The sequence below is a fragment of the Megascapheus bottae genome, chromosome 30 (assembly GCF_031878675.1).
Source record: "Megascapheus bottae isolate mThoBot1 chromosome 30, mThoBot2.hap1, whole genome shotgun sequence".
Taxonomy (NCBI): Eukaryota; Metazoa; Chordata; class Mammalia; order Rodentia; family Geomyidae; genus Megascapheus; species Megascapheus bottae.
The window spans coordinates 11,585,485-11,603,979 of NC_143538.1; the positions used below are offsets into that span (position 1 = coordinate 11,585,485).

At 42.5% G+C, this 18,495-nt stretch overlaps 1 protein-coding gene across 1 annotated transcript in view; it reads left to right on the plus strand.

The window, feature by feature from the left end:
* Window positions 1-18,495, plus strand: part of Akap13 (A-kinase anchoring protein 13) — a 149,452-nt gene that overhangs the window by 63,491 nt on the left and 67,466 nt on the right. The window contains exons 7-8 of the mRNA XM_090321513.1: window positions 1,511-4,571; window positions 8,986-9,119. Coding sequence (XP_090177639.1) covers window positions 1,511-4,571; window positions 8,986-9,119 — 3,195 coding nt within the window. The remainder of the gene's footprint in view (window positions 1-1,510; window positions 4,572-8,985; window positions 9,120-18,495) is intronic.

An 18,495-nucleotide genomic window follows, 5' to 3' on the forward strand; every position in this document is an offset into this window, starting at 1 on the left:
TTGGTTTTGAACTGCAGTCCTGGGGACTGAACTCAGGGCCTGAGCACTGTCCTTGGGTTTTTCTCCAGGCTAGTGCTCTACAACTTGAGCCACAGAACCACTTCCGGCATTTCTATGTATGTGGTACCAATTCGTGCATGCTGGGGAAGTACTCTACCACTAGGCTAAACTTCTGGCCCCTGAAAAATCATTGTTGAGATGGCTTATAATAGCATCAAACCACAATACTGTCTGACGGTAGTTAGAAGCTAGGTATTATTAATGCTATATAATTTATTTTTTATTTAATATTCAGTATTGGATAAGAAGGGAATTGTTTTATGTTTTTTAGTTGAAAACCTATATTGTAACCCTAGCTACTGAGCCTGAAATTGGAAAATCTGTAGTTAAGGCCAGGCCAGGCAAAAGGATCACAAGGTCTCATCTTAACCAATTAAAACCAAAAATGAAACCAAGCCATACCAAAAAAAAAAAAATCCCCAAACAAAACCCAAAACTGAATGCTATGGTATGTGCGTGTCACCCCAACCATTCAGGAAACATAAATAGTAGGATCACCACTGAAGCCAGTCTGGGCAGAAAATGAGACCATGTTAGACAAAAAAAATATTAAAAGCAAATCTTAAAAGCCCTTAAAAGGTCTGGGGATATGGCTTCAGTGGTAGAGTGCAAGTATAGGACTCTGAGTTCAAAGTCCAGTGCTGTCCCTGTTTGTGAAATTGTAAACCCAAATATTTGAGCTAGGTTGGGTCGATCATAATTTGGGGGTTCCAGAATAACTTGTAACTCCTCATTAGTGTGGGGCCCCTGGCTGCTTCTTGCGATGGAAAGGAGTTTTGTGAAATTGGTTATGATTTGTTATTACTCAAATGTGCGTGGTGAATGGGTTGAAGTGAATTAGGCTCTGCCTCTCCGAAAGACCCTTTAAAAAAGAGCCTTTTCAGCTACTTACTCATTTGAAGATATTCACAGTGTTTTGGGGGCATCATATTGAGGCTTGAACCCAAGATCTGGTATTTGCTAAGTGTGTTCCTTACTACTTGAGCCACGCTTCTGGCTCTTTTATGTGCTCTTTATTTTCAAGGTAAAGTAGTCTGGCTTTATGCCAGGGCCAGCATTGGCTTCAGTCCTCCTACTTGTGCTTTTCTGTGTCACTAATGTTGACAGGTACATTCCACTGAGCCCAGCCATTGGTTGAGATGGAATCTTCATGATTTTTGTGTTCTAGATGGCCTCAAAGCATAATCCTCCAATCTCTGTCTCCCATCACTATAGACATGAACCACTGGTGCCTGGCTAAGGTGCTTTATTAAAAACAGTTTTTGAAGCTCAATTTCCTTTGATTTTCTAAAGTAGGCTAAACATATTTAAAAAGTCATTTTCTATATTTGAAGTCATTTTTAATATCCAAAGATACGTAGATATGGCAGTGGGAAGCGATAACAGAATGATACAGTTAAAATATCTTTATAGAATGATAGAGTTAAAAATACCTTTACTTTCCTCCTAGAAAACAAGCATCAAGCAGATGGACAATCTCACACCCTTAATGACAGCACAAGATCCCTCTTGTCTGCCCAGTGCCCCAGAGACAGAGAGCCAATTCCTCCCTTGTGCATCAGAATCCCCGAATAGCCAGCCGCCTTCTTCTTCTCTTCCTAAAGAGATTGAAAATACTCTCTGCTGCCAGGGAAGTCCTGTTGAGCAGATTAAAAGTCCCCATGATTTGTCAACAGAGGCTGAGGAAGAGAATGCAGACTTTTCTCACAGGAAGAAAAATAAAGGCGTGGAGAAAACTGTGGAAAAGGTGGAGCCAGCACCTCTTGTGGACTCTGGAATTGTGTCTGATCAGGACGGCTGTCTTCAGAGCCTGCCCGACTGTGGAGGAAAGGACACAGAAGACCTTCCATCCTGTAGTCCCAGAAATGAAGAAACTGGAACACAACTTTCTGGAGTGGCCCTGGGGCAGGAATCTCTGAGTAACAGAGACAGTGTACAGCTGGGAGACACAGTGACAGAACCAGGTACAGCCCTGCTTTCTTCGGGAGGGGAACTGGCAGATGATTCAGCAGCTGATGCCCGTGTCCTGGAGAGTACAAGAAAAGTAGAACAGAGTCTCGTGAACCCAGTTGCCACCACCCAGGATAATACCCTTCACCCTGGAGAAATTTTAGAGGAAAAACTTGATGACTCTTCTATCAGCATGGCTGGAGCCGCTGATACCCAAGTCCGAAGTGAACTTGTGGATAATGGTGTTCCAAACTGTTTGCCTGCCACTAGTGCTCCCAATAACAAACCTGCAGAGTCCTCACCGTCTTTGAGCTCTGGAGAAACCCCTGATGAAAATACAGTGGGAATGGAAATTCTAAGAAGCTGTGAGGAGCTAGCTGAAACTGTAGGAGAGCAAAACACTGTGGTAGTTCAAGCTGTTGCAGAGGACAAGATTTCCAATGGGTCAGAACTTGACACTCCCCTGGCAGGCATGTGTGAGGTAATGTCCCCCTGTGATTTAACTTTCCCTATGCTAAAAACTGATGCGATGCTTGACCAGAAATCAGAAACTAATTCATCTTGTGCTCAAAGCCAAAACAGTCAGTCACCAGTTTGTTGTACAACTGGGAACGATAAACTTTGTTCAGAGTCTGCATGTCAGCAGAGCACAGTGCCTTCTAGTGGCGAGCTGGTTGTAAAGCATTGTAGTGACACATGGAGACAGCCTGAAACCACAGCCCAGCAGCCCAGCACCCAAGATCTGTGTCCTGCAGCCTGCCTGGAGGACCTACAAGCTGACCCTAGCACTTCTGATCCTGTAAGTGTTACCCAGGAATGCCCTCTTGAAGGAAGAAAGGTCCAAGGAGAAGATGTGAACCTAGATGCTCCTGTAGTGAATTTACTTGAGGTAGCTTCATGTCTGCCTCTGGTTGTCCCTCAAACTGAGAAAGAACTGGTGCCAGACCAGTCTGTGCCATCAGACAGCGCTTTCTCTCTGGCAAGCAGTCCAAGTGGTGAATCAGTAACCAAAGATGACGCACTTTCTCTTGTCCCCTCCCAGAAAGAAAAGGGAACAGCAACTCTTGAACTCTATAGGGCTGCAGCTTGCAGGGAAGGCCCAGACCAAGGAGATTCAGCGGATCCTGATGAACAGCTGCTAGGAGATAGAGCAGCAAGTCTACCCTTGTCTCCTACTACTGGAGAGCTTCAGCCTAGCATGGGAAATACCAGTCCCACTGGCCTTGGTGAGGAGCAGGAGGGACCTGGCCACACAGCAATCCTTGATGCGCCCACTGACCCTTCTCTGCTAAGTGTGGAGACCGCCGCTTTGGCTCCTGAGTCAGTTTTGACTGAAGAAGGGAAAAATCTGGTGGTTCCAGAAAGCGCAGCAGATCAGGGGCGAAATGACGATGACAAAGCAGTGACTTGTTCCTCTGTTGAGGAAGACACCCTTTCTTCAGGAACATGGCAAGAAGAACAGAGAATCCCACCTCCAGCACCAGAGACAGCCAGATTTGGTGATAAACCTGTCTCAGTTGCCAGTACTGAGAACACAGGACTGCAGCTCAGCGATTCACTGGACACACCCTCTGCCTGTCTGAAGACAGAAACTACACATAACAAGGAAGAGGCCTCCCTGCTGACTGAAGGTGGGGCCCCGCCGAGCCTGGTGCCACCAGGAGCAACTCTGGCTGCAGACTCAAGGGAGGAAGTCTTGGGGGCAGAGCCCAGCAGTTCATCTTCATTGCCAGGCCTGCTGCCTAGTGAGTCTGAGGCTGTTAGTTGTGATCTTCCTCTTCCTGTGGATGGTAAAGTCACCAGCACCCAGACCCCGGGGACACTCAGTGTCTCCGAGGTAGGCAGAAATGTGATGGAGGATGTGGTAGTGATGAACACTCAGCAAAGTGCTGCCGAGTCCAGAAGGAAGGATATATCGCACAACACGGAAGGTAACCCAGTTCCAGAAGTTTCATTGGGCGGAGAGAAGAATATGATCGTTAGTCCTCCAGACAAAGGTGGGACTGGCCTACAGGGAGCTGCAGCCCCAGAGATGGTACCTGTTGATGACCAGAGAGGGGGGCAGAAGGGAGCTGACCCCAGCTGTCCCACGACTGACCCCAAGGAGGCTGTCATGGAACAAGCCTTTCTGCCTTTTGCTCAGGAACTCCCCACAGAGACAGGGCCCCCAGTTCTTGACGATAGGACCCCCGGGGACATGAGACAAGTCACACAGGCCTCAGCACCTGGTGAGGAAAGGAATACTCCCTCTCTGCCTGGCATGGTTTCAGCTGTACTTGGGGGAGCAGATTCGATAGAAGAGGCTGCCAGTCGTATAGTGGAGACGGTCATTGAGCAAATCAGAGTCTCTGGAGCACTGGCGACTGAACGGGAAGCACTGCCCTCTTCTGAGTTGGGCCCAGAGAATGCTTCTGTGGACAAAGACAGCACTTTTTCACCTGAGGAGACCCTGCAAAGGGCCAGTACCAGAGAAGCCACCAGCAGCCCGAAGGGATGTTTTGTTAGAAGGGAGGAGCCAGAGAAAATCGCTCTTCTTGTCCAAGAACCTGAGCCAGCAGCAGGTAAGCAAAGTAAGCACTGATTTTAGTTTCCAAGGAGATTCCCTGAGTTTTGGTGATACACTAGTCACAGTGTAAGGTCTCATTTGCTTACTGGTGTAAGTTTCCAAGTTCATAGTCACTGTTATCAGGAGATGTACATGTACATCAACTAGGGTTGAATAGATTTTACTTCCTGTATCATGGACTCATGACTTGATTGCTCAAGTCTTATGGCTCTGTCTGACACTGGAACAGTTGCAGTTTTGAAGACAGTCCCTAGAACGGAGGTGCTTTAAAGGGACAAAGGAATTTAGTAAATATTTCAATTCAAATAGTCTTATTTTCTTCAGGGTCATAAAACAGTATTGGAAAGGATGTGTTTTATTTATAAGCCCGAAACTCCCTTCTTCCCTGCTATCTCAGTCTGTAGTCTGAGTAAATTTAGAGGCCAAGTAGTTTCATGAACAGCTGTAAGTATTGTTTTAAGTGGATGGCCCAACATCCAAAATGGTGGTATTAGGTCATTGGTTAGGTTTGGGGTGGAGTGCATTCCCTCCTTTTCCTGTCTGAGGAGCAATCCTCCAGTTCCCACTTTCCGATGCTCTTGGGCACAGCCTGGAAATTCAGGACCCTGCACAGCGCAGGGGATAGGATGCAGGATTTCCGCCCAAGCCCAGCCTGCTGAGCTCCTGTCACTGGGCTGACCTTGTGTCGGCTTATCTTGGTGAAGCAGCTGCACGGAGCAGATTGCTCACACAGCAGCCTGCCCCGTCTACGGGTAGCCATGTCCAGAAAAGGCAGAGGGAAAACCACTATTACTCAGTGGAAAGAAGCTATCTGAATAAAACTTGCTGGGAGTTGAGACTGAAGCTGAAACTGGAGTTGGGCTCTCACTCGGTCTTGCCTTCTGAAGTCTTTAAAGGTTGGTGTAACATAGGCTTTCATATCACCTGCTACCACCTGTAGACACAGGGTCCATCTCCATGTCAGCCCCTACAGTTTTGTAGGGAAGAGGTAGCCTGTTTTGTCTTTATAGTTTTTTTTTTTTTTTTTCTGTTCCTTCTAGTTTTTGGTTGTGTTTGGTGCCAGTAAAGAGTGTATAGGGGTGTGGTGTGGAGACAAATGAATAAACAGAACAAAAGTTAAGAACTTGTTTGGGAAGAAGAGCAATTTAAACACAGTGGTTATTTTCTTCAATAAAGGGTTTTTAGCTATTTTACCACCCACCCTTAACCTAGTAAGGGATTTAAGGAACTTGAAGTAGAATTTAAGGAACTTGAAGTGGATTTTTGGTGACTTTCAGAGTTCTTTTTTTTTTTTTTTTCTCAGTTCATTACTGTTTTAGATTGTTAGTGATAGAAATCTGTTGACTGCGATCACAGAATTTAAATGCAGAAGGTCCTAGTTTTTAAAATAAAGCAAAATAAGAAATCTATTTTGGGGCCCTAGCACATTGGGATTTCATAAGAATGGGAGGAGCTGTAAGTTGATGCCCGGCTGTGTTCTTTTTATTGGGTGCTCTGTCCTTGGACACAGGCTGTAATTATTTCTCTTGCCTTCGTGGTCAGAATTTAACTTAAGCAACTTGAACTATGTGGGGTTGGGTGCTTCCAGGGCTGGATGAGAAAAGGTGAAATCAGAATTAGAAATGTTGCCATTTAGTAGTGCATATGTAGTAAATAAGCTAAGAAATGGTGTTTAAGATTCGAAAGTTTTTAAGAAGGATAAAAGGCGATTTCAAAAGTGTATCTGGATCTAGACTTGGTATGTTTTGTGTTGGATAATTTTTCTGCCACTGGAAGGAATCACAGATACAGTTTCAAATTAGAGAACTGATGTTCCATTTTAGAGCCATTTCATGAAATAGCAATGGTTGGGGGAAAGTCCCTGGTAAATTGTCTCAGACAAAAAGCACCTGAGTATGATCTCAGAGCCAAAGGGTATTTTCTATGAAGTTTGCATTCCACCCACAGATTTAATTGTGTTTGTTGTTTTATGACTGAGAAGACGCAGGTTTAGATGCTGATTTGGCAGTGGACAGTTAGAAAGAGGGGAAGTTTCCTTTTCCTCTCAAAAAGCATTGACCACAATGCTTAGAAAACTGAAGGTGCATGACTGACCCTGCCAGTGCCAACACCCCTCAAGTTTCAGTATCATTGTTACCATTGTGACTGGTTGTTGCTTGCTAAGATACATATTTTCTGTTGATAGGAACAGGGAAATGAGTTTGTACCCCAAATAATAAAACTATCCATCTCTCAGCCATCTCCCAACCCTTCAGTTACTCCACCTCACTTCAAAATACTTTGCTGTAGAATACTTCTTTAGGGATTGCTTAGATAGATTAGGGGGGAAAAAAAAGATTTTAATTGTGTTTTGTGAAATGTAGTGTATCTTCCTTCATTGGGCAAGGATACTTATTTACCTATTTAAAATTACTGCGATTATATAATTATAAGGGCAAGGAAAATATGTATAAATATGTGACTTTCCCACATCAAAGGAAATATTTGGGCATGTCACACTTTCTGCTAGAATAAATCTTAACTTACTCTTTGGTGACAGAAACTTCCTAACTCTGGTGTACAGAACATTTTTATTTGCCAAAGCAGCAGCATTGCTAGGTAACTTAATAACCTTGGCAACTTTTCTACATGGAAATTCCATTTGTATTTGGAATAGTAAGGTAAATTTTGACTATTTGGCCATCTTTTCCCTTTAAAGAATTGTTAGAAGCCTAAGGTTGCCTTAAGTATCACTTTTATCATTTGCTCAGGAAGCTAGTGATGCTTGGTGGCTAACTAACGAAAACCACTGCTGTGGATCTGTTGAATACAGACCTCAAGAGGGTCATTTTAAAAAGAACATGCATGAAAGCTATGTAAAGATAAGGAGTTAAAGTTTTTAAAAATTTTTTTTTTTGAGGGGAAGAAATGGAATACTTAAAACAACAGTATAGTTCAGTCTTACTGATGGTAGTGATGGATGGCTCAAGATGTGTAGTGCATAACTTTTTCTACCACATTAAGAACATTTCTTTACTGTTACTTTAAGGGTGATACATAGAGTGGGTTATAGTTACATAGTCAGATAAAGAATATATTTTTTTTTGGACAGTGTCACCCTTTCCCTTGTTCTCTCTCAGTTTTTTCCTCCTGTCTGCACCTACAAGTTGTATAATTTATTTTCAACATAGTGTGTAATGACTGCTGTATTTGTTTACCTTTGGTTCCACTATTCTGTGCCTCCCCCAAAGACAGATAAACCAGCAAATAAGACAGAAGGAAATGAAAACAAAACAGCATCAGAGAAGAAGAAGAAAAAGACCCTCTTGTTTCCATTTCCTGGAGTTCATTTTGATAAATAGTATTTTATATGATCAGATGAACATAGCGATTGTGCCTACTACCACATTTTTTATTAGTACCAATTCATTGTATAAGGGAGTTTCATTTTGACACATCTTGTGCATACGGTGTGATGTGATCAAACTCAATCCCCCTTCACTTTTCTTCATCCCTCCTGTCCTTCTAAACCGATTTTTACAAACTAGCTGTGTACTGTTTTCGCACAGGTACATAGAGTACTTTGATCATGGGGCTGGGAGTTTGGCCTAGTGGTAGAGTGTTGGCCTAGCACCCACAGAGACCTGGGTTCGACTCCTCAGTACCAATACACAGAAAAATCTGAAAGTGGTGCTGTGGCTCAAGTGGGAGAGTACTTATTATGGAGGCCCTGAGTTTAAGTCCCGGGACTGACCAAAAAAAAAGAAGAAAAACCTAAAGTGTTTTGATTGTATTTGAGCTCATTTCCAATTGCTTTTTCTTGTCTACTAATTAATACCCACACCCTAAATAAAATCTACTTTAATATTTTTGTGATTCTTTTGTAGTGTATGCTAATTATTCTGATTAATGTCTCCTGACATGTACATTTCATAAATGTGTATACAGTGTTTCAGTCAGATTGACACTTGTGGTTACTCTTACATGTATATAGTACATTTTTAAAGAAAGATTTGTCCCAAGAGGCTTTGTTTCGCTCTCAGTGGCTTCCTGTGTACAAGTCTCTTGATTTTTGATAATGGCCAAGAGCCACTTCCAGCTTTTAATCTGGGGCTTACTGCCACACAGGAGTCATCTGTACCATTCTCAGGTTCGTTATGAAGTCATTGATGAAATGGACATTCAACAGACATTGTATTAGACCTTGCTGAAGCTCCAAACCAAGGTCTGGGGAATGCCACACAAATGATAAAGCTGTATATTGGCACAGGGTCAGAAATGACGCCACCTCCTGACAGCAGGAAAGTTGTTTTCAATGGAAAAACCAACAAGACACTAACCTGGAGTTTGTTGCGTAACATATAGGAATCTTTTTTTTTTTTTTTTTTTTTTTTTAAATGCACTTAACTCTGTGACCTCTTGTTCTCCAGAAATGCCAGGTACTAAAGCTGAAGATGAAGGGGATTTTCTGAGTCTGACCATAGCAAGTTCAGTTTCAGAAGAGGCGACTGTCGGGAATGGAACTGCTGCCCCTCAATTGAAACAAGGCCCGGAGACCCCAGTGGTGAGTGTGGGGGTGCCTCTGTGAGCACAGGTCTTGTTTACCTTGCTCTGAGTGATGGCCTTGGTTTTTGTTACAGGGCGAGGGGGCACAAACAGTACTGTTCCCCTTGTCTCTGGTAGAAATGTGAGCATAATATTGGAGTTGTACTTTCATGAGTGATGTGAAGCACATTGCAGAATTTTGGAATGTATTCTGCATGAGAGCATAGTGAGAAATGTTCTACACAGACATAGGGCCTTGACATGTGTTGACACATGTTGTGCCACACAGTGAGAATGGCCACAAAGGGGCCATTTGTTTCACCTGAGTCTTTCTTCCCACAGAAAGTGATAGCACCAAAAATAAGATTTAGTTTGTTTTATAGCTAGGGAAAACTAATCTTAAATGTGAAATTTTTTGTTTTTGGTGAAACTGAAATGTTCAGTTAAGATTGTTTTTCGTGAACAGCTTTATTAGGATATAATTCATGTACTGTAGAACTCACCCATTCAAATATAGTGTCTCCAGTGAGGTTTAATATATTTACCGAAACATTGTCATCATCACACGAAGAACCTTGGACCCATTAGCATTCCACCTGTCCTCATTTTTTCCTCCCCTCATCCACTAACAGTCTCATAAGTCTACTCCCTTCACTCTTTTATGGTAATGCCAAGATTTGAACTCGGGGCCTCTCTATCAGTTGAACCACACACCTAGCTCTTCTTCGCTATAGTTAGTTTTTCAGGTAAAGTCTCAAACATTCTTGGTTGGGCCTGTTTCGGACTCCCCTCGAGGGTGAGGTCATAACTATGCACCACTGATAGGAAGGCCAGTTCACTGGCAGAGATTGCAATCTCACTTTTTTTCCCAGAGTGTCATTAAACCTCCATCCTCCTGATTGCTGTCTCCCAGGTAACAGCGATAACAGGCATGAGTCACTGTGTCCAGCTTACAACTCCCTATACGTGAAATGACACACTGTGTAGTCTGTTGATATTTTTTGTTGTTATTGTTGTTGTTTGACATTGTTAAATCCATTTATTTAGCAGAATAGTTTCCAGATGGGCATTAGTTCATTTCTTTGCATCGTTGCATAGTATTTCATTCTGTTGTGCATTAGGGTATTTTTACTTTTTTTTTGGTTATTAAATAGTATTATATGTCTCAATGTATCTACTAGTATAACACAGCACATGCAGGGGTACATAGTAGGTTTTTGAAACCTATTGAAAGCTGAATTTCAGTTTGGGCTAACAGGGGGCACAGTGGCTGGTAGAAAGGCAGTAGTCCTTGTCAGGACCTGAGGGTGTGCTGTGTTTGCCCACTGGAGGGCTTCGTGGTATCTTTTTTTCAAGTTCTCACAGTAGGTAATCAGGATTCTACCTTCACTTACCGTATGACTGGCAGATGGCCTGATTTTATCAGAGTGTACTGGTTTGAAGGTGCTTACTGTCCTAACCTGTCCCTGTTTCAGATTCTTCCCTGACTGATACTGCCTGGGAACGGGTCTTAGCAGGCAGTTTTCAGAAAATTGTTGCTATTTGCCCCTGGAAGGTGCAGGTGTTTTTCTTCCTGAAGCCCGCTAGAATGTGGAAGAACCAAGCCCACACATCCTTAGCTTCAGGTGCCTATTTCTTAGTTCATGATCTCAATCGTGTGGTGATTCATGTTGCTGATTTCTGTCTAGGGCTTAGCCCTGGACCCTGGACTTATCTGATGAAGATTATCACTGTCACAGTTCATAAAAATTAACCCCTTTAATACTCAGTCCCTTCTTCATCTCATTTTCCCTGTAATTTTAAGCATTGCAAAAGATGCTCTTGTGGTTGGCCAGCATGGTTCATTTCCAGACAGAAGAGGGAGGCTCTGATGAATGCAGCCAGGTGGAAGAAGCATACATCTGTCCCATCTTGTACCATATAAAAAGATTTCCTGGACCTGACATGGATGGGAACCTACTTTAGAGAATAAACACATTAAAATTATGGCTCAGGGAACTAGGCTTTCCCAAGATGAGAATAAACACACATACGTGTTAGATGCTGCGTATTTCTTGAAACAGCCCAGTTTAAAATTAGAGTTCAGGAGGCAAAGCCCCTAAAGTACACATAGTAAAGTTCATTCATCTCTATCCTCATTTTATGGTGGTGATCATTGTAGAGTTTTAACAGCAGTTACAGTTGTCAACACTATTTTACATACTCTACTGGCCTCCAGGTGTTTGGATTACTTTTGTTGCCTCCTCCCCCTCTTAACACATTAATATACAACAAGCTGATGTTATTCAACTTGATGACTTCAGATTTCTATATTCTGGTCACTCATTTAATGAGTAGAATAAGACGGTTCAGATTCAGTTTCTGCTTGCTTCTTGGACAGGATCACGAGATAATAGAGCTTGTTTCATTTCTGAGACTTAAAGTTGGAAGGAACCTTAAATATTATCTAAGGCCAACCTAGGAGAGAAGGATTCAGAGCAGTTACACAGTTTGTCTTGTTTACAGCTAGTTAACAGCCAGCTGGAAGAGAACCCAACTCCTGTGCTAGTAAAGCTTCTATAATACTGTTGTTTGCTCAGGAATAATTCTGAGGGTACACGTCAGAGGTCAAACGCACTGGGCTTTTTAGGTTGAGTTTTTGCTTTTTTAGTAGTAAGATTCTAAATCCATGTATTATACCCCATACTTTTAGTCACCTTTGCAGAAATTTCTCTGGGGGTTGTAGCATCTAAGCTGATTCATTTAAAAATAAATTTTATGCTCTTATAATTTCATTTGATTGGTTCAGCTGCTGCTAAACATCGCCAAGGTGGTATTTGTCAACAGAACTTGTTTTTGGTATAGAGATCAGTACGCTTTTTTAGATTTGCCTTTTATTTCCATAAAAATGCTGTGAAAAGTTATAGAAGCACATGCCAAATGGTACCAGTAGTAGGTGACACTAAATTTGTTCATCCAAAATAGAAAGCTTTTGGCCACATTCACTTTGAGAGTTTCTACTATAGGCAAGGAACATTTTCAGACTCCTGGTCTGTACCTAGCATTTCCATGTATCCTGGGGAGTGTGTGTAGGAAGGTCTTTTCTGTGCAAGATATAGCCAAGTTCATTAGGAAATAGCCTGTTCCCTGGTGTATCTGCTCTTTGAGGTATCTCTGAAGTAATGCATTTTCCAGCTGTCCATTGCATTAGGTTATTAGCCATATGGAACAGTTTACACTGCAAACCAGTGAGTGTGTCTTGTCAGGGTGTCTATGGACCTAGCAACCAAACACTCAAGAACAAGTACAAAACTCTGTATGTTGAGTTACTGGGAAAGTTACACCTCACTTAACACATTCTTCCCTGTCAAGAAAGCATTTTCAATCAGAACCACACACCCCCACCCCATTTTAGAAAATAATTATATAACTAAGCCCTAAATAAATTGAGTTTCTTTAGGCATTTTTTACAGTCACATTAACGTTTGCATCTTCAGAGCTGTTATCATTAGAGTATTGTTCTTAGACCTCCTTCCTCTTACTTACTATTATCTTCAGTTCTCCATCCTTATATTACTATTTTTTTAAATGGAGACACTAGTTTCTCTTATCTCAAGAGGACAAGCTTGCTTTCCCATCCTTAGTCTACAGGTTTGGTTAAAAACTACTTTGCTTTTTGTGGCTGATCACAGCCTTTATGCTCAATAGTAATGGGAAGCTATGGCAATTGCTAGCTACTTGCTAACCTGCCTGACATGCTGTAATGCTGATGTTCAAAGTGACCTTCACAGTCACACTCTTTAAAAATGTATCTGCTGTCCTGTTTACTTCGGTAGGTTTGTGGTCTGTGAGTCACTTAGGAAAACACAAATTGGTCTCAGAGTCGCCAGTGAGCTTCTGTACACTTTTGGTATTTAAAAGAACCAGACCCCCTTATTTGTTCCGTTTGGGGCCAAAGCTCTAGCTAGCATCGACCACAAGAAAACTTATTCCTCAGCCTTTTCATGTAAGTTTTTTAGAGACTTAAGTTTCCTGAAAATGGAGAGTTTCCAGGAAATTTACAGTGGCTTCTTCTGCAGGTTTTCATTACAGTTGCCCCAGAGAAGCTCAGGTTGTAAAGTCACAAGTGGTATGAAAGTATGAAACTATCTACAGATAATGTGTGGAAAGATAGAATTTAGTGGCCTGACTATGCATTTATAAGTGATCATGAGAAAGTTAATTTTTCTGATCTGTGTTTTCTCCTGTATATAATAGCTAGGCATCTCTTAAGATTTGTTTCAGCTCTTAAGCATCTAAAATGGTTGGCATAAATGTTAGGATCTGCATTCTGTGTTGGATCAAAAGAACAATCTTGAGGGACTTAAAATTAGATTTTCTTTACCAGCCAAATGATTGCTTTTTCCTTGACCTACCTACCTACCTATCTTCCTTCCTTCCTTCCTTCCTTCCTTCCTTCCTTCCTTCCTTCCTTCCTTCCTCCCTCCCTCCCTCCCTCCCTCCCTCCCTCCCTCCCTCCCTTTCTTCCTTCCTCCCTTTCTTCCTTCCTCCCTTCCTCCCTTCCTTGTCCTGAGCTTGAGCTCAGGGACTAAGCACTGTCCTTGGGCTTTCTCAAGGCCAGAGCTCTACCACTTGAGCCTCAGCACCACTTCTGGCTTTTTTCTGTGTATGTGTTACCGAGGAATGGAACCCAGGTCTTTGTGCATGCTAGGCAAGCACTCTACCACTAGGCCACACTCCTGGCCCCAGTTCCCCCCCCCCCCCTTTTTAAAGACAATCCAGTGTTTTCTTTGGTAGCGCTGCTGACTCTGAGGTGATATGTGCATTTTAGAGGAAGCATTTATCTACCTGCTCTTTCCACCATCCTGGAAGTGAAGGGTAGAATTGGAGGATCTTTGCTCTTTCTATTCATGTCATCTCACTTTTTGCCTATTACATTGACAGCTAATAAAAGTAGCCAAATGTAATGGAAAAATTATGGATCTCAGTAGATTCAGATGTTTCCTTCTGTGTGTGTGCTGCTATTGGTGTTTGAACACACAGCCCTTAGGCTTTCGCTGGGCTTTTTTTTGCTCAAGGATGACACCAGAGTCTAGGAATGTATGTAGCCTTTGTTTTTTGGGTAATAGTTTCTTACTCTCAAGAGCTTATGAGATTTTTATTTTCTCCTCCATTTCCCTCTCGTAAGGCCAGGCATTGTGGGAATTTCCAGTGAGACTCATCACTGGGAGCAGGGTAGAAAGAGAACCCATATATCTATGCCTGAGTCCCTTCTCTTTAAGGCCCTTAGAACAAGACAATAAAGGCAATAGATTGTCCTGTTGAGTTGTGTTCCCTTCTTCTAGGAGGTGTTACTGTTGCATATTCCTCTACTGTTTTGCATGTAGAACATAGTAATCAAAGCCAGCGCCCTTCTTCTAGAGGAGGTATTAGTGTTGCATATTCCTCTACTGTTTTGCATGCAGAACATAGTAATCAAAGCCAGCATGTGTCCCCGTAAGGGGTCATGTTACTTATTGAGATGTAGCTGTCTTGCATGTAGACCTGTTGGGAGAAACAAGGAAATGGACTGGGAGTGGACACCCAGGTCATAAGGAACCAGGGGAAGAATTGACTTGGTTTGGGCCTGTCTATATGTTATCTGTGGATGCCATGGTATTACAGCACCAGGCACAAAGTGAACTCTGCTGAGCTGTTTCACTAAGGGGATTTTCCTGTTGCTAGCACTGTTTTTTCTTGAAATAGGGAGTTCAGTCTTTTTACTCCAGTTCCAGGAAGTGATGTATGTGTCCTTATTACTTTGCCATGCAACAGTTCCTGTTGATATTGCCCATGTACACAGCATAATAGGCTATGTTCCTCCTTAGGAGTCATTAGGTTTCCCTAATGGAATGATGGAAGAAGGGAAATAGAGCTCTGGCCCTTTTCTCTCATTAGTGTTGAAGCCTGGTGCTGTGTCTGCTTCACATCAAGCCCAATGAATTTATTTTTCTCCTTAACAAAACTGGCTCTTTACCTCCTTGTGTCAGTGAAAGGATTTTGGATGCGTGTAGCTTTCACGTGATTGCCATTGCAGTTGAACTCATTAAAAGGAATCCCTAGTCAGGTGGCTCATGCCTGCAACCCTTAGCTACTCAAGAGGCTGAGATCTGAGTATCGTGATTCAAAGCCATCCCAGGTAGGAAAGTCTATCAGACTCAACTCCATTTAACAACCAAAAAGTTGGAAGTGGAGCTGTGGCTCAGGTGGTGGCAAATGAGCTCAAGCAAAAAAAAAATCTCAGGGACAGCACCTATGCTCTGAGTTCAAGCTGTAGGACAAAAAAACCCCAAAAACCCAAACGGAGTCTGTACAGGATGCCTTTTCAAGATTGGAATGTAGTATGTGCACAGTGCCCTTAGGTTTGCTTTTTAGCCCACAGATCATGAGCTTTAATATTTCAGTGTTTGTGTGTGAGCAGTATCCCCTCAGTGCAAAGGTAATGATGCCAGCAGAAGGTTTGGAGAGACACCTTAATTCTGGTACTCTGGCAGTGCGTTAGGGCATGTAGAAACCCTGATGTGTGCAGCACTGGTACTGTTAGTTATTTCAGGCATTCCATAGGAATCCTGAACACATCCCTGTCCCCACAGATATAAGTGGACTTCAGGAACCAGTTGCTGGACTTGCACACCAGAAACTTCAATTGCTTCCATAGTGGATGGGTAGGTCCTACCACAGTCTATTAGAGCTAGAGGAGAGACAGGCTCATTTCTCTTTTTACTAAGGTGTTTTATGGAGGCCTTATGGATGTTATAGCATTTGAGGGGAGCTTAAAGACTCCACAGGCTTTCATAAACGAGGAAGAACTTTGTGGCCAGATTGAGGGTGTGGATGCGGCCACCAGATGTCAGGGGGCTGTGGCTTTAATAGCAGTCTTCTGTGAGAAGAGGTGGGGAAAAGTTGGCAAGAAAGACACTGCTCAGCTTCTTCCAGAATCAGTTACTTAAGAGCCAAATGCTCTTTATCACAATGGGTCACATTGGTATTTGCAGCTTTCTGGATAGGGATTGTTTCAGGGATATCTTAATTTCAGTCCAAATTAGGCACTTGGGGATTGGCCAGGAAAAAAAATCTATAAATATCTGTCTTTTCTTCTTTCCCCTTTGCCTCAGATGGAGAGGCTCCCCCATTGCCTGCACCTCCGACGTAAACTGTAACTCCTCTATGTTTCCAGTTCTTTTCTATTTTGTTTTGTTTTTAAGAACCACTTCTTTTTTAAACAGAGTGGCATTCAGATGCCCCAGTAACTCCTCTGGTCTTAGCTTTGAAGACCTCCCTGTCTTTTCCACTTAAGAAAAGACAGGAAGTTTAAGCTCTTCATGCTTTCTTGTCCCATAATTCAACACATACCTAGAGAGAGTGTGGTAGTCTGATTCAGCAAGTATTTTGTTCTGTCACTGCTGACTTGAGTCAGAATTACAGTTATTTGGTTCTAATTTTATATGAACCCATGTGGGCTATGTAATGGTTTTCATAAAGCAAAAATATTGTAGAACTAATTCCATACTCATGCCACTATATCTGATACTCTCCACAGTCGGTCCATTTACTGTTTGCCCTTATTACTTTTATCCCCATTTTACAGATGAGAAACTGAGGATTAGAGGTTCATGTCACTTGGTCAAAACTGGCTGGCTCCAGAGTTCTTGATAGGTGAAGTCATTAAGCTGCTAGCCGTCCCTTCACTTCTGTGCATGTTGATTGTGAGACAAAAGGACCATTCCTCTTCTTTAAGTGTCCCTTTGTGATAAAAACCCTTGCTAAGTAAATTTCTTGCAACTTAGTCTGAGTTTTGTTGTACTTTAAAATTTTTCCAGAATATTGAAATATCTAGTTGAATAAAATTATCCAGATACGGGGCTGGGAGTTTGGCCTAGTGGTAGAGTGCTTGCCTAGCATGCACGAAGACCCAGATTCGATTCCTCGGTACCACATACATAGAAGAAAAAGCCAGAAATGGTGCTGAGGCTCAAGTGGTTTAGCTCTAGCCTTGAGAAAGTCCAAGGACAGTGCTCAGGCCCTGAGCTCAAGCCCAGGACTGGCAAAAAAAAAAAAAAGAAAGAAAGAAAAATTATCCAGATACAGTCTCCCAACACTAGTCTCCAACTGGCCAGAACCAGATTTATGGCTCTAGTGGTATGCAGATGCCCAGGGGAACCTGACAGCAGTACCACCAGGTTTGTCATGAAGGATTTTCTTTTTCTCCCTTCCTTTTGTCTTTTGGACAGTTAATAGAAGAGCCTATTGTACTAACTTTTTTTTTGAAACATGACTGTACAGTGGTGTCTGTTTGCCTGTAGGACGAGGAGCATCTTCCATGTAAAGTTGAATTATTTTCTGGCTCGTCTGATGGAATGACTATGCTAGCTAGTGCTATTCTTTTTGCTGTGAAGAGAAGCGTGAGAACAAATAATCTTCTAAAGTAGGAACATGTTTGTTTTACATAGGATTTAAATTTTTCCTAAGTTTTTATGTCCCACTAGAACTTTTATTCTTCTAAATAATTTTATTGCTCACTTCTTGTGTGTGGTTTACTGGGTTTGGACTCAGGGTTTCACCTTGCAGTAGAAGTGCTCTACCACTTGAGCCATGCCCCTGCCCTTTTTGCTTTGTACTTATTTCCCAGATAGGACCTATTTTGTTTATGCCCAGGGACAGTCTCAATCCATGTCGTTTCCCCTTATTTCAAACTTAGCTGGGGTTACAGGGCTGTGCCATCCTTTTTCGAAGCTCATTTGTTGAGATCAACATATAATACTTTTTTTTTTTTTTTTTTTTGCCAGTCCTGGGGCTGGAACTCAGGGCCTGAGCACAATCCTTGGGCTTTCTCAAGGCAAATGCTCTACCACTTCAGCTGTTCTATGTATGTGGTACTGAGGAATTGAACCTGGGTCTTCGTGCATGCTAGGCAAGCACTCTGCCACTAGGCCAAACTCCTGGCCCCAACAATAGCCTTTTTTTGGGGGGAGAGGGGGTCTGGGCTGGCCTTGAACTATGTTTCTCCTATCTCCACCTCTCAAGTAACTGGGTTTATAGATGTGTACCACCCTGCTGGCCTTAGATTACTCACCTTTATATGTTCATATGGGCAGTTCCCCCCCTTGTTATTATTTCATAGTTAAATTTGGCCAGGCATTGTGAATGTTATAGGGTGTGATTGTGGTGGTGCATGAGAACGTGGTCTGTTAGTCATCTGGCCTTTGGATATCCTATACTGTTTCTGGTACACTAGAGCAGAACAATAAGGAAATGACTGTTTTAAGGAGCTTCTCGTGCTTGTTACAGTCAAACCATCAGGCCCGGACACCAGTGCATCAGAGTCAACACACTGCAGGAGTGTGAGTGCAAAGGACAGGTATAGGCAGGGAAAGCTG